Raw genomic sequence first — 17380 nt, 5'->3', positions numbered from 1 at the left:
GAAGGGAAGGGGAGTGATTGTTATGGGTCCATGACTCCTAATGAATCAGAGTTCTCCGGGTACTTGGCTCGGTGAAAGATCTCTTGCTTTACTTGATATTCTGGAAGTTCTGTATAAAAGTAAAAGTAAAAGTTAACAACATGCCATTTTAAGGATTTCACAAATGTGCTCATGTGTTTGCATTTTTGCTGGAGTGCACCCTGGAGGAAAAAATTAATCAATTTCCAGAATGTAAAGTCCCAACAGTAAAATATCGTATTGTCTTTCTAGGAAGCATCACACCTTTAACTATGATGTCCAAGTAATCATTTTTTAAAAAATCCTTTCTTTTCACAAATATTTAAATTTTTAGTTGTTTCTCTGAAAACTTCTTTGAAGGCTCAGGGCTGTTTGAATATAGCATAACATGAAACAAATGCAACTACCTTATTCTTTACAGAAGACAGGTATTCATGTGGGTTAGGCCTGACCATCAGGTGAGTGAACAATGTCTGAAACAGCAACCATTCCTTCTTTAGGGAGCATTATTTATCTCCAGGTGTGGGGCAACACAGGTTTTGTTGCCAGTGATGCTTTTGTTTCAGTTTGTTCTTTTTATAATGGCTTCTAATTTTGTCTCTTTTATCCTGGGCTTGGGGTTTTCAGATTATACATTATGATAAATTTTAAATTATATGAAAATAATGTGTAACCAAATACAAATATATTTAATAGTATGAACAATTTGCTTTAAAATACACATTAGAATAAATTCAAAATATTTGTCCATAATAATAACACCCCAACTGCCATCCAAAAAAGGGATATGCCTTCTATGAAGGTGAGAAAAAATATGCAGTTACAGCAAATACATAGGGAATTATGAGTAGTCTATACCTTATACCTGTAGCACAACAGTAATATCTTAAAAACCAGTGGGCTAATGGAACAGGTGTAAATTTTATACATTCTGTATGTAGTTAAGAAGTGAAGACTAAGAACCATTAAAGATGTTTTTGCTGGGCCAGAAAACTGTCCATATTTTTTTGTAACAATGTTTGTCATGGAATATCTAGGCAAGAACAGTAACTAAACAGTGTTCTCAAGTACTTAAAACCAAATAAAGTAAACCTTAATAAATTCCAAATGCTATTTATCCCTCTTAGCAATGGACTTTAATTATTTGCCTTTCAAACCAAATGTTAGAACCCATGGAATATCTTCTCATACAAATATAACTTTTACGGCCTTGGAGAAAAGCAGTGTGTTTGGTACTGGTTTCAGTTAACATCAAATTAAATGCTTAGAGGGGTTGGGTCCAAACAGTGGATACATTTTGTTTAGCTGGCATTGCGTTTAAAAATAAATAAATGAGGATGTCCATATGTACCTGACCCCTTGGTATCACCAAACACCTTCTCATGCCACTCTTTTATTTGCCTAATTGTCAAGGCGTTTTGAAGTCTGAGATCTCTGGAGGATCAAGATATGTTTACATGCATTGTATGGTTGACTGAATTAATCTTTCTAGGTGTCAAATGTTATGAGGTAAATCTCCAGCGAATACTTCTGTTCCTCTAAAGGCCCAATCTTACTGATAAATATAGTTTGTGTATGTACTTACATGTATATATGGCTGTATACACACTTACGTATATCTCTTCATTAATATTTCTGCTAGTCAAATTTCACAGACATGTACTCATATGTACAAGGAATAAGTAAATGAACATGATTGATGTTTAAATATGAACTTTTTTTTAAAATTAAAGGTAAGTCTACACTACTTTATGTATAGTTGTAGATGCTAAATAAGTGGAAAAATTTTAAACACCAGACATTTAGAAATCTAGAGGTTGATGTATATCTCATCTCAATGTCTCACATGCCTGCTGGAGCATTACTACATTCCAGCAATAAAAGCAGCCAAGATTTGGAGAATAAATTAATGTCAGGCAACGGTAATGTCTTTCTAGGGGCACTCTGTGAGGCCTTATTAAATGTCTTTTTCAATAATTGTCTATTAAAAATGAATAAAATGTATTAGCATATTAAAAATCAGAGTGAATAATACATCTTTAGGTAAATATAAACTGCATGCAGTAAACAATAGGTCAGTTATGCGAGCCTATCAATCATGAAAATGATTTGAATAACGAATGCAGCAAAGTTCAATTTGGATTTGGTAGGGAAGCCAAGGGGAGAGATTGATAAGAGTTTAATTGGAAGGAACATACAATGCATATGTGCTTATAAAATGCAACATAAAAAATCTCCTATGATCACATTTCCCTTACGTAGGAAGACTGAAAGTAATGTTTCCATGGACCTATGCCACATAAAACTTGATTTAGTATGTCTTAACAGAGAAGCTTTCATTCTCAGGCTCTTTGTAAGCTCAGCCATTGTGCAACATACTTTAACACAGCTAAGTGACTCCCTTTCAGACCTTTCCTTCTGACTTATATTCAGTTACCTAAGCTTGACCATAACCAAGAGAAGGATTCCACAGGTGACTGTCATGCACATGGCAGCATAGATTACCTCTCCTAGGAAAAAAAAAAAAAAAAAGATTAAGAAAAGATAGCCACTGGAGTTTTAGAGGAAATAAATAACATAAATATTATAGAGGATTGATTTTTAACTGACCATTGAAGGGGGACTGAAATCCAGTTAAAGTGATTTTGTTTGTATGTTTTCTTGTATACAATGTCATGCCTTTGACATTAGACAGGGTTGGATAATCTGAAAGAAAATCACAAAAATGAGATTAAAGTAGTTACATATCGTACATTATTTTAATTTTATGGATTACAATTTGCTTTATCTTATAAGGCAGCAATTTATTTCTATTACATTTTTTTAATCTGATAGATTTGAGTACAACAATTTTCTTAAATTTTAACAGCCTGTTTTTCCCCTTTTAATCAGATAATTTCCCTATATAAGCTTTTATTTTTTCAAACCAAGATTAGTACAATGATTATATTTTATAACATAAATCATTGTATCTTATATACAGACAAGAAAATAAAAGATAGTAACTTTAGGCCATCCTTTGGGATATTGAAAAGATGCTTTCTTTACAAAAGTGATTGTTTTACGTACCCCTGCACTCAGATACTGGAATACCTAGTTTTGCTTAGTTCCCTTGTTCTGTCTCTTTTTCTCTCCATTAGCTAAACCTTCAGTTTCTCCTGTTAGCTATATTTGCCTCCCTTCAGAGCTATTCCTGGCCATTCTGAGGCGCTAGTCTTCTTGGTCATGTTTCCGAGAAATACATTCCCATCAGTTTCCAATAGCCTCACAACTCTAGAAATCATGCTTTAAAGTGGCCAGGTCATAAAAACAAATCTGTTCCTGTGAGAACAGTCTTTTCTCTGGCTATTCTACTTTAATGACAGAAAGATACAATTGTTAAAATTAACTGATAGATCTCTTTTAGGTGATTTTTATCAATAACTTTAAAGTGAAATCACTCCTAGTTTTCCTTAATTAGAGACAAATATGAATGTCAAACATACCAATAGTTTAGTAACCAATTTGTATAATGAAGGTTAAAGTTGCTTTTGAGGTAGTAAGAAAAATGAGATAAAGCTTCCACTTTAGAGAGGTTTTACTGTCTTCTGTCATAGATGTTTCATTGCATTTTTGAGACCTGACACTATGAGTAGACAGTTGTTTACAAAAATGGAAGTATCAAACAGTGGGATATTACATCTGATGAAAACTAGTGACAACAAGCTCTGAGCAGGAAGGGAGATAAGAAAATCTACAGTCAAGCATTGCTTAATGATGGGGATATGTGCTGAAAAATGCAGGCTTAGTCCATGTTGTGCTTGTGTGAACATCATAGAGTGTACTTACACCAAGGTATAGCCTACCACATGCCTAGATTATATAACATAGCCTTTGCTTTTAGGCTACAACCACACACAGTGTATGCTATTGTACTAAATACTTTAGACAAGTTTAACGCAATGGTAAATATTTGTGCATTTAAACATCTAAACATAGAAAAGATACTATAAAAAATACAGTATTATAATTTTATGGGACCACTGATGTATAGTCTGTCTGTCGTTGACCAGAATGTCCTCATGAGGTACATGACTTTATGACCAAATGTTCCACTCAGTTCTCTCTCCACCCAGGGCTGCTGCTGTTCAGAAGACAGCTTATTGGGAGCCAACATTTGAGCACTGTGTTAACAATAATAGGTAGACAGATACATTGGAGTTTTAGACCAGTAATAAACCTCCCAGAGTGGGTCACAAAGAAGCAGCCCAATATAGAACTAGAAAAGTAACTGAGAATTTTGTCATTAGAAAACTCATTCTCAGGGGGTCTGAACTCAAACACAGTTAAGGCATTTTTTAAAACAGTTTTAGCCTCCAACTTGCATATTGGATTATCATCTATTTAAGAAGCCTCCAGTGTGGCGGATGACTGTAACACCAGCACTTTGGAAGGCTAAGGTGGGAAGATCACTTGAGCCCAGGAGTTTGAAACCAGCCTGGCCACCATAGCAAGACCCCATCTGTAGTCTAAATTCTCTGGTGGCTGAGGTGTGAGGATCACTTGAGTCCGGGAGTTCCAGATTGCAGTAGTTGTGATCAAGCCACTACACTCCAGCCTGGGTGAAAAAGCAAGACTCTGACCCTAGAAAAGAAAAAAAGCCTCCCCTTGTTAGAATGAAAATAAACCACTTAAAATGTAAAAGTAATAGAGGTAGAAATTGTGAATTATTTTTTACTTTTGTGATTGTAAAACAACTTTTTTATTCACTATAAAGTTGAAAGGGGAAAATTCAGAAATTTTAATTTAATTTTAACTTTTTTATAAGGGGTCCTTGAAAAAAATTAATTGTAATCACATTGATCATATAGACTTTAAGCAAAATAAATGATCACAATAAAATTGTGTATTTAAATCAATTCAGAATATGAAGAATCAATAGTTTTACTTCTTTTTAAGTTCTATGGCCTTTTAAATAAAAGTTGTAGCTATATTCATGGTCTAAATATATACAATATACCTTAGATGATTAATTATCTAAATGATGCTATGGTTTTTCCTTATGAAATTCTATCCCTAAGTACACTTAGTCTAGTTGGGTGTTACAGTTCATCTTTGCAAAAGAAAAAAATGTATTGTTTTGAAACAAAAAAGGCTTATTTTAGATATGTAACTGCCTTAAGTAATTGTTAAAACACTCACCTAGCAGAGTTTAGAAAGAATCATCTCATTTACTAAATTCTTCTCACATGGAACTCATTAACAATGTTTTAATAGATCAATGACAGAAATGTTAGCTAATTATCCCAGTGAAAATTTAAATGCGACTAGCAATCACTCCACAATCTTAAATATTGCACCCTAGGAGGATACCAAATATCAGTTACAGAGATTAATGTTACTGAGGGTTTCCTGGCTACTGAAGCCCACTGGAGTTCCTTCCCTGCCTTTTATAAACAGTGAGGTTTATAGCGTTTTATAACCACGAAATTAAAGTCAGCAAAGTTGATAACTAACCTCAGTCCCACACCATCTGCTCTATTTATAGATAAACACGGTCAGTGACTTGTTTATCTTAATTTGTACCCTGGAGAAATTAAACACGATTATGAACTATATTGTAAAATCCCTGTGCATCTGATGGGAAATCAAGATTAATTTCAATCTTGCATTAGGAACAAATTTAGAGAGTATTCTCCCCAAATGAGCTATGGAGAGGTGAGCATTATTATTTCTTTTTTTTCCAAAATCCTTGTGCAACAGTAGTTGAGAGTTCATGGGGACTGAAACTCTGCTTGTATAATTCATATGAAACAGTAAATGCACAGTAAAAGTTATGGTTGATCAGAGACAAAGCAATGACTTAGAAATAAATGTCAGAATACTTGAGATATAATTTGAAATAGAGATTAAACATATCACAAACTGCAAATTTATAAACCTTCATTTCATTTTAATTAAAACATAATTTAGAAGAGTCAGCTTTGGGAAAAAAAATGCCTGTATCTAGAATGAGTTTCATGGGAAAAAAAATAAGTTCACAAAATTGAACAGTAATTTTTACCTTGAATTATATTACACAAGCACTAGGTGAGTTTGTAATAAATACGACAAATGAAAGATAAGAATAAAAATAGTTTGTACTATAATTTATAAATTTCAAAACTTTATATTTCATATTTGGAGGTTTTCAATGTATGGAATGTTTTCAATGAAAAAATACATAAGTGACAGCACCACTGATTGTCCAGAAAAGTTTTGATGTCTTCATTTGACACTGAATAATTCAGTAATGGCTACCCTTTGGAAAACGTGTAAAATTTTACCTAGCTGGCTTTTTTATATAGATTTTTTTTTCTCCATAGGCTGATTGAAAACAACAGGGGAGAGTCAGGAAAAAATAAAAGAAAGACGTATCTTTTGGAGAGTGTTCATAGTCATTTGGAATGAGATAATCCAGAAAGTTTTATAAATTACTGAGTTTTGAAATGGGGAACCTCCATCAGAAACAATGCATAATTGTAATGAGAATAGAAGGGAAAACAAGGATAAAATATGGGATTTCTTTTCTCATTTTCTTCCTTTCCTCCTTCCCCTCCTTCTCTCATTCTGCCTTTCTTCAAAAGTATTTAGTGAGCATTTACTATTAACAGACAGTGGAGATTTTGTAAAAAGTGATCCACGTGTACTTTTTCAGTATTGTTGAGTGTGGTGTGAAAATACACCAGATTTGATGTCTTTGCTGTCAGTCCCCAAAGACCACTTAAAAGCTGACGGTTCAGGAACCATTTTGTTACCTCTACTTTTCCTTCCTTTCTCATTAGTACATCTTCAAGTCATCTTGAAAAGATCCCACACTACTGCATTAAACTGTCAATATGACATCTACCTTCCACTTTTTGTGACTATCCTTCAGTAGCCTAATGTCTTGAAATAGTTGTCTTAATAATTGTCTCTGTTCCTCAACCCACTTCACTTTACAACCTTTCCAAACAGGTTTTTGCTTCACTATTACACTGAAATTATTTCAAGATCAGCTAAGGCCTACTTGGTCATTTCAAATATTCTTCTTCATTGGCTTCTTCTGCTGTCTTCAACTTCTAAAGGCTGGAGTTCAGTCCCGGCCCTTCCCTTTAATATGATTCAGTCCTGCCCCTCCCCTTTAGTAAGAAGAAACCTAATAATCTCACTGAGTGGTCTCAATTTTCCAACGATTTTAAGTAAACTACAGATTCATATTGAGCTACCTTCTTGATATTTTTGCTTGCTTATCTGATAATTATCTCAAATTTAACAAGCTCTAAATTAAATTTAGGTTTCCTCTTACTATACTAACTTCTCTCATTGTGTTTCTCATCTCAGTACATGATATAGCCCATCCACATCATTCAGGTAATCTGACAATTATCCTAGATTTTTTCCCTTCTTTCCATTGTGTATCCCATTAGCCAGTCTGTCTTCTTGATTTTACATAAATGGGTATCTTTATTCTTCCTCACTGCAAATTCCACTGAACTAGCTAAAGTGATCATGATATCCTAGCATAGGTGCTTCAATAAATACCCTCAATAATCTCAACTTTTTTCCTGTTTTCACTTCTGCCTGACTCCAATGAAAGCAATCAGGGTTATCTATTAAACGTCCAAATGAAATCATTTATTTCCCCTACTTCAAATCTTTAAATAGCCTCTCACTGAACTTAAATGAAAATCTAAAGCCTCTACCATGTCTAGAAAGTCCCACATGATCCAAACCCTTAGAAGCCTCTTTGGTATATTAAATCTTGTCTTTGCCCATTTAATTCCAGCCACCACGAGGCTTCTTTCCTCCCTCCTTGCCTCCTTTCCTTCCTTCCTCTTTCTCTTACTTCCTTTTAGTTTACAAAACACATTAAACATTTTTTTTTTTTTACTGCTGGAGCACTTAACCCTTGCTATTGCCTCTTCCTAGAACAGACTTCTTCTCTTTCTTCAGGTGCCTGCCTAAAGACCACCTTCTGGGAAACATTTTCCCAGGCCATTTTACTAGAGTAGAACCCTTTGTCATTTTCTATTTTCAAGAGGACACAGTAAATTCGACATTTTTTTAGAAGAGATAGAGTTTTTAAAATTATGTTCCATAAAACACTAGTTCTGCAGAATACTTTTATGGGTTAGGCAAACAAAAGATCCCATATGTAAATGACTTTAGAAAATTATGGGTTAGACATAATATATGCATTTTTGTTGCAAGTATTTTTCAGTTTTTTTTAACATAATATAGTGGCATATATTACCTAAATTTACTTTCTCCAGGGGATATATTTTAGAATCCAACAAAACAAATTGGAAAACATGAATGTATTTGATTAAATAGCAAGGATTTATAAAATTTGTGCAGGCATAAGATGTTCATTGAGGATCTTTATTTTTGCTTAGTCAGTGGAAGGCAAGAGAACACCACACTGAAAATATTATATGTTGATAAATGTAAGTACTGATTTATTATCCTTACCTCTACTAGACACACATATATAGAAACGCTAGGTACCACAATTTCTCTTCATCTGTTTTTCTGGGAGCCAAGCAAATTTTCTTTTCTTTTTTCTTTTCAGTTATTTATTTTATGTTATGTTATTCTGTTTTTTTTTTTAATTTTTAAGTTCAAGGGTACATGTGTAGGTTTGTTACACAGGTAAACTTGTGTCATGGAAGTTTGTTGTACAGAGTATTTTATCGCCCAGGTATTAAAGCTAGCACCCATTAGTTTTTTTAATCCTCTCCCTCCTCCCACTCTCCACCCTCCAGTAGGCCCCCATGGGTGTTGTTCTCCACTCTTTGTCCATGTGTTCAAGCAAACTTTCACCCTGAGGTTTGAAAGATGTCTGACCTTTCAAGTGCTACTCCTATTGTTCCTCAGAGAGGTCAACGTGATGCAACATCAATCCCACTTTTGCTGCCAGTTAATCTGGCATTCTTCAATTTCCCAACATGTCCCCGTGAGATACAGAGAATTTAGAATCTGCTGTTTATCGAGGAGACCCATTACAGCAGAACCAGAAATGAATTCATGGATCACTTATTCCTAGTTACCTGTAAATGTCCACAGAACAATGTGATGAAAAGCACCATATTTGGACCCAAGTAAAGATTACCTACGTAAGTAATTACTTCCTACTTCAAAACTAGCATAACGACAATCAATATGGAGAGATAGTCATAAAATGATACATGACCTTGCTCTCGTAAAGTTCTTGATCTAGTTTCCAGTAAGGGGAAAAATGTAACTAAAGCAAGGTTGAATCAATAAAGGAAAACCAGGTAAATGGTACACTTTAAGGACTAGTGGGAAATAAGAATAATTCGCACTCTGGGTGTCCTTGGAAATCAGATGAAGGAGTTTATATGACGGAAGGATGAAAGTAGGAAGAAGGAAGAACAATGAATGTCTTCTGTACACAAAAGTGATCAAGGCAGAGTTTAAGAATTAGTCTAGTCACGGTATATAGGTTGGTTTCATAAGTGAAATCTAACTAGAAAGCAATAGCAGCAATTTAGGCTTAGGAAGATACAAACTAAAAATAGGCAATAGAAGCTGGAATCAAGAAGACAGAAGTGTAGGATATACTTAAAAGAAAGATTTTCATTAGAAAACAGAATGATGCAGAGCATAGAATCACAAGTGTTACCCTCAGATGCGGATTAAAAACCAGCTCTACTTCACTCCCACTCAGTCATTTTAGGCCAGTTATTGAGAGTTTTTTCCTCAATGTTTTTATCCTTTTTTATTGAGATAAGGACTTGCTTTGTTTCCCAGGTTACATAATCATACTTCACTGCAACTTTGAACTCCTCCTGGGCTCAAGCAATCCTCCTGTCTCAGCCTCCTGAGTAGCTAGGACTACAGGGGCATGTCGCCATGCCCTACTAATTTTTATTTTTTCTAGAGACAAGGCCTTGCTATTATTGCCCAGGCTGGCCTCAAACTCCTGGCATCAAGCAATCCTCTTACCTTGGCCTCCCAAAGCTCTAGGATTACATGGAGGAGCCACCACATGCAGCCCTTTGTCTTTAAAGTGATATAATGCCTACCACAAAACTTATGGTTCAAAATTAAATAAAACAATACGTGAAGAGGGTTTGAAATGGTGTTTGACACATGTTAAGTGCTCAAAAAAAGTTTCATTATTAAGCATTAGACAATGTAGTGTTTTATTTGATATGAAAAAATGAAGAGGATTAAATCAAAGATTATTCCTAGGTCCTTAAGGTGACATGATGTTTTAGAAAACATTTGGAATGAAAGATGAAAAAATAATAGAAGAGAGAACTAAGTCTGTCTCCCTCTCTTCAACCTGGCTGTGCAAATCCAAGAACAGTGGCTGTGGAATTAGAAAAAACCTGACTACAGTCTTAAATGAGTCGTCCACCAGATGGACTACCCTTGGACAGTTTAACCTCTATATAGGTATTTCCCCTATATAAAAAGGGTATTGGGATAGATTGTATTTTTTTATAAAGATTCACTTATCTTTTGCTGTAAAAATATATTTATGCACCATCCAATGCCCTGTGAGTTAGAACTCTACTGTGTGTGTGTGTGTGTGTGTGTGTATGTGTGTGAGATGGAGTCTCCCTCTGTCGCCAAGGCTAGAGTGCAATGGCGCGATCTCGGCTCACTGCAACCTCCGCCTCCCGGGTTTAAGTGATTCTCCTGCCTCAGCCTCCCAAGTAGCTGGGATTACAGGCACCCGCCACCACGCCTGGCTAATTTTTGTATTTTTAGTAGAGATGGGGTTTCACCATGTTGGTCAGGCTGGTCTCAAACTGCTGACCTCATGATCCGTCTGCCTTGACCCTGCAAAGTATTACAGATGTGAGCCACAGCGCCTGGCCTAGAGCACTACTTTCTATGGGAGGTGTATATTTACCACTCCACTGATATGGGCTTCACTTTGACTTGCATTTGTCAAAAATGTAAGAAAAAAAGGACATATATTCATGCAGATATTTAAGAGTGTGATCTTGTTGCTTGTTTTATCTTTTCATAAAATGGCATGTTCCCAATGGCAACTGTGCCTTCAGCCTGAGTCTAGAAATGGGAAGCAGGACCTCAGCAGTCAGCCCCCAGCTGCCTACATGTAGCATGACCTAGAAATCAATCTTTGTTTTTGTATGCCACTGAAATTTGGCGATTGCGTATTAGTGTATAACACAGCAAAAGTTAATTCAGGGGGGTAATAATATACCACAAATGAAAATTTTTGACAGATTGTGGGTGCTTAATACTAGCTTTTTCTTCTCTCCTCTCATATACCTGTCAATAGACCTGCAGGTAAAAGAGAAGAAAAGTAAAAGGGGTTAAAGAAAGGTGAGAAAGGAGGAAAGTGAACCTGAAGAAAGGTCAGGAGAGCCTTGAAGAATATTTCCACCTTGGAAATAGGAAGGCTTTCCCTTCTTTTTTGGGAAACATTAGGCAGTGAGATATGCATTAATTGCAGTCACTCCTTATTTATTATGCACCAGTGTTAATTTAATCATTATCTCTACTGAGATTTAAATAATACCACATCAGTCAGGGCCACATTCCTTGTATTCATAAACACCTCACAGTACTGCATTACCATATGAGGTGTACCTTTTATAAATGTGGATTTTCCAGCTGATCTGTCACTTTACATATACACACAAATACATAATGAGAATTAGAAATAAAAATACTAGTAAACATAGATAATAGAGTGGAGTGAGGAGTAGTGTAGCATAGTAGAAAGGGGTCAGCCTTTGGCTTCCAATCATGCTCTAAAACTTGTACTTTTGTTTTTCCTTCTTTTTTTCTGACTCATTTGTGCTCCAGTTTTCTATCCTAGGAAATTTTGGGATAATAACACTGTATTTTGTGTGAGGATTAAATGAGGCAAGACATGTAAGGTAACTTGCAGAGGGTAAACATACAACAGGAGCTATATTTTTTTAAATTAAGAAATTATGTTTTGCTAGTGGTTACACATCAGTATTACCTATGGAGCATTGCTATGTTTTGCTAGTGGTTACACATTAGTATTACCTATGGAGCAATGAGAGAGTTCTGGGTTCTATTGCTGTAGGTTTTGATTTAATAGGGCAAGGGAAAAGTAGAGATAAGTACTAGGCATTCATAATTTCAAATATTTTTCTATACCCTTTCAATACATGGTCAGACACATAGAGGGGAACAACATATGCTGGCTGGGGCCTTTTGGAGAGTGGAGGGTGAGAGAAGAGAGATGATCAGGAAAAATAACTAAAGGGTACTAGGCTTAATACATGGGTGATGAAATAATCTGTACAACAAAGCCCCATGACATAAGTTTACCTATGTAACAAACCTGCACATGTACCCCTGAACTTAACATAAAATTTTTAAAAGAATAAAAAAAAATTAAAACATATATCTACACAGTCAGGAGGTAGACCATTAGTAGAGAGGGGAAAACTCATGATTTTGCAAATGAAAAAGAGAAATCAGATCATAAACAACATTATAGTGGACTAGTGGGATTGAAATTCTTTATTAGCGAGGGGAGCTGGGGGAAGAACAGGAAGAGGGAGAGGTTGGGGGTTATGTTTATTAGGAAAAGACCTTCAAAAATAAGCTGGTGGAGAAGAACCAGACAAAATGACAGTAACTGCTAAGCCAGTCTGGCCAACTGAAGAAAACATATTTGGATCAGTAAGAGATGTTACCACCTCAAAATTCCCTTTCTGCTACCTGGCAGTATTAAAATAACAAAAGCAATTAAAAGGAATAATATTTCCATTTTAGGGTAGGGGTGCTGGAATGGCAGTTTGGGCCAAAGAACAGTGAGAGAAATTGACTGAGTCGAAGCAGTTGTGTAGAAGTGTTGGAAGTAGCTATTAGGGTTGTAGACATATGCTTAGTGTACATTTTCAATGTAATAGTTACCATATGTTCTTTCAACAAAATACCATTGTAAGTTTTAGACTGTCTGTTATACTAGAAAGAGTTAGTGAATAGAGATGCAGGGACTGAATCACGTCTGGCCTAGAAACTTAAAACACCAAGAGTAGCATCTTCCTACACAAACCCCAGTGACACACAGCAGTGTATCACTAAGATGAGTCACCCTTTGAGAAAACTCTGCAAACGGAATTACGTGACTTTTTTTGTTTCAAATTGCCTTTACTCTCAACTACAGCAGACATACACTCAGGAACTAGTGGAGTCTGGCCTCCTTTTGCAACTGAGTTTTTTGAAAGACACTAGCATGTGTCTACAGTCAGTGTCTGGCCACCTGACTCACGTACTAATGCAGAAGTAGAACATCAGTCCCGGAGTTACAGCAAACTCGAAGTGCATTTGGTGCTTGAGAAAGCTTAGTCTCTAGCTTCAGTGGCAACCAAGGGAAACTATTCCACCCTAAGGCAGCAGCTAGAAGAAAGGACAGAGACAATGGGGAGCGTGTCTGTCACAGAGGTTCAAAGCACCACCAAGGGCTCACATGTGCCATGCAGTGGCTTTCATCCATTCTACATTCTTTTATCTAGATTGAGAACTAATTTGTTTACTATGATTTGTACAACATGCCCTACATAAACGCTTTCCAAAGAGTAATGGGTGAGCAGAATAAAAATTATGTTGTGCTCATTTTACAGCTTATTAGCTATAAATGTGATATTAAAACATTCTTGCAACTTTTAGCCTGAGAGATATTTATTGACATTTGCAATGTTGTAAAGGATTTTCTTGGACCCATGAAAAGAACTCTAGCAGATTAGCTCAGAAAATCTGATATCAATGGAAGATGAACTGTTGCCATCATCAATGGATTCTTTACAAACGTCTACTCATTACTCACCTACCTCATCCTAGGAGCTTTATTTGTCTAAGTACCAAACATTCTTTTTTTCTAAAGAGTCCCTCTTTAAGATGATATCCCAGCATGTAGGTGCCAGGGCAGTAACTATTAAGTGCCCACATATGGTGTTTTATGGCAATACATCTGATGCTATTATATTGTTGTCACAAGAATACTTGGCTCTTTAAGCCAAAAATACACATGCTCATAATAAATGATTTTTATGACTTCATATACACGATCACGATGCAAAGAAAGTACAAAGGAAAGGCTGCTTGTTTTATGCAGCTTTGGCACTAACCCTATCCCCAATTATAGGCAACAAGAGGATTGTATGAAGCCAATGAAAGTATAAGGGTGGAAAATGGAAAAGATAACACTGTGATTTCATATACTGAAAGCTGTTATTGTTCAAATTGCAACAGCATTGTTTTGTTGTTTTATTTCCCTCCATGATCTTAAATGCTCCTTTCTTCTCTAGTAATGCCAAAATGTGAATTGTCTCACTCATCAATGGCAACTCTTTAATCTTTATGTTTTGGCTTTGAGGAAACAACAAAGGTAGTCAAATGATGATTCATACAACATTTCATGTTCAGTGGCAGATTTCTTCCCCTCCCTTAACAACACCTACGCCTTTAAGAGTAGGGTTGGGAGAAAATGAAGGTAGAAGACAGCTGTTCTCCTGTTGTTTCTGTTGAGGGTTTGTACACTTCAGTATTTCCAGATTACAGCCCTGTGAAGCATTTACTGCAAAATAGGAAGCCTTAGCCAAATATGCAGGGTTTCAGGTCTGCAGACAAAATTTAAACCAGGTGGATTTTATTGGGAACTTTTGAGTGCAAGTAAACCTAGTGGTGAAACTAAAGCCAGCATTTGTCTCCATTGGAATGAGCTGCATCTTTAGGAACTATTCCTCCATGTCTCTTCTCTTGAGGGAGTTTTGAATTTTGAAAGGTCCTAGGATAAAATCTTCCAGATAATTCCTTAGAGAATCTGGTTGAAATCTTAGCAAACAAAGGTGGAAGATGTAGCCAGATATGATGCCTCTGTTAGTCAAATCTGGAGAAATTCAGGAAAATCTAGAATGAACTTAAGGGACTGAGATTTTCCCATTTGTAAAGTTCTGATGCAAATTCCAACTGCCATGACCAAAGCACCTCTAAAGTTGCAAAAGTTACCGTGGAAAATATGACTTACTCAAATACTTTCAGGTTTGACTTAGATGTTTAAACAACTAACCTTATCCAGTTGATCTTTCCCCACCACCCACACACACACACAGACATCTGTTGGTTGCTCTTTACCTCCACGTCTAATTTTACCCAGTGCGAAGCACAAATTCTTAACTACTTTCTAAACACGGTGTGCTTGATGTTGAAGATCAAGTGATGACACTCAGTGTTCAGATGCTTTCTGACTCTTGACTTTTATTTGTCCCATTAGTGGTTATCAATGTTAACAGTAAAATTGTGGGGCCAATGGGAATTCTTCCAGTTATCCAAGTCTACTTTTTCATGTTTATAACATGATAATCTTGATACTAATGCCTCTAGAATATAGTAATAATTTATATTAATAGAAACAAAAACTAATGCTTCTCTTTCTGTTGAGTCTGCGAATGTTTTATTGTGTGGGGATAAATGGAAGCTTTTGAGTTTTTTTTTTAAAATATACTTTAAGTTCTGGGATACACACGCAGATCATGCAGGTTTGTTACATAGGTATACACGTGCCATGGTGTTTTGCTGCACTCATCAACCCATTATCTACATTAGGTATTATTCCTAATGCTATCCCTCCACTGGCTCCCAACCCCCCAACAGGCCCCGTTGTGTGATGTTCCCCTCCCTGTGTGCATGTGTTCTCATTGTTCAACTCTCACTTATGAGTGAGATCTTTTGTTCCATTGACTTGGTAAGCAAATTCAAAAACATCGGGATGGTATCTCAAAGGAACTAGTGTTGAAGTTCTCCCTATGGATTTCACAGTAGTGTATGCTATATTTATAATTTAAGTAAGTGAACATTGCCAGACTCCACCTGATTTTCAGAAAAGAATCAATGAGTACTCTAAGCCAGTGTTTCATGGAGTGTGGTACCTGGACAAGCAATTTCAGCATCACCTGGGAACTGGTCCTAAATGTAAATTCCCCAGTTTTCAAGCCCATTGGATTAAAAACTGCATCACGTCAATCAGGTTAGTCTATTTCCCAGGAGAGGACAGGAAGGTATGTACAATCATGTGTAGCTTAGTGATCAGGACCAGAATACATTCCGAGAAAAGCATCATTAGGAGATTTTGTTGTGCAAACATCAGCGAATGTACACAAACGTAGGTGGTATAGTCTACGACAGATCTAGGCTATATGGTCTAGCCTGTAGCTCCTAGGCTACAAACCTGTACAGCATGTTACTGAATACTGAATACTGTAGTCAACTTGTAACACAAGGGTATTTGTGTACCTAAACACAGAGAAGGTAAAACACAGTATAACAAGGCATAACAGTAAAAATGCGGTGTCATAATTTTATGGGACCACCATCGTATATGCAGTCTGACTTTGACAGAAACATCATTATGCAGCGCATAATTGTAGATGAGGATTGGATAGTAAATTCATTTCTTCTTAAAAGGTCCTCAAGAAATTGTTGAGGTAATAGATATTTAAAATGTGATCCTTAGACCAACAGCATCAGCCTCACCTAGTGGCTTGTTAGAAATGCGTATCTCAGGCCCTACCCCAGACCTAATGAATCAGAATCTGGATTTTAACTGGAAACCATGTGATTCTTACGCACAATGAAGTTTGCAACTAATAGCGCCAGTTGATTATCTACCCTAAAATTATTCAAAGATAATACCATATTTAAGAAGTCACTTATTCTAAGGACATATACCTTAAATCTTCGAGAAATTTTCTACCCATATTACCTGCTTAACATCATAATTATTCAAAAGTATTGATTTGCCTGATTTTCAAGTCCCTCAAAATCTATGATAAAATATAATATTTACTGAGTTTTACTATGTTCCAGATATTTCTTTACTGATATAATCTTTGTACCAATATTCTCAGTTAGAAATGTTTATTGTGATTTTCATTTCAGAGACTGGAAATGGAAGGAAATTGAGAGAAGTAACTTGTTTACAGTTACTTATCTTGTAAATGATGGAAAAATTATTTGAACCCAGACATATTGGTGCTATATTGTCTCTCTATGGCTGTGCTCTGTAATAAGGTCTATTTACATTTCCAAGCACAGATTTTAACTTCTAGAGTCATTGTTGCTGATCATTGTTTTTAATCAAAATTTAAGAGTCAGGCTGAGGCAGGAGAGTAGAAGGGGCTCTATTTATATTTTAGATTTGAAAGCTAATAATGGCTAAATACAGTGATTTATCCCTGAGGACCCAACTCAAAGAAATATCTAGAATTCTAAGTGTATATATTAAATAGCCTAAAACCTAAGAGTTGCAGAGTTTATTATAAATCAACATTTTTACATTGGATGGTATTTAAAGTAATTTTAAAGAAAAAGTTTA

At 35.8% G+C, this 17380-nt stretch overlaps 1 protein-coding gene across 2 annotated transcripts in view; it reads right to left on the bottom strand.

Annotated features, from left to right (window-relative positions):
• Positions 1-34: 34 nt before the first annotated feature.
• Positions 35-17380, bottom strand: part of GFRAL (GDNF family receptor alpha like) — a 78277-nt gene continuing 60931 nt past the window's right edge. For both annotated transcript variants that reach the window (XM_017867059.1, XM_017867060.1), the window contains exons 9-11: positions 2629-2724; positions 2456-2528; positions 35-109 (exon numbers count right to left, since the gene is read on the bottom strand). In XM_017867059.1, the coding sequence (XP_017722548.1) occupies positions 46-109; positions 2456-2528; positions 2629-2724 (233 nt within the window). In that variant the 3' untranslated portion in view covers positions 35-45. The remainder of the gene's footprint in view (positions 110-2455; positions 2529-2628; positions 2725-17380) is intronic.

Source organism: Rhinopithecus bieti, unplaced genomic scaffold (assembly GCF_001698545.2).
Source record: "Rhinopithecus bieti isolate Rb0 unplaced genomic scaffold, ASM169854v2 scaffold_2272, whole genome shotgun sequence".
NCBI classification, from domain to species: domain Eukaryota; kingdom Metazoa; phylum Chordata; class Mammalia; order Primates; family Cercopithecidae; genus Rhinopithecus; species Rhinopithecus bieti.
Note: the sequence above shows the minus strand (reverse complement) of the source record. Positions and strands in the feature narration are given on the sequence as shown.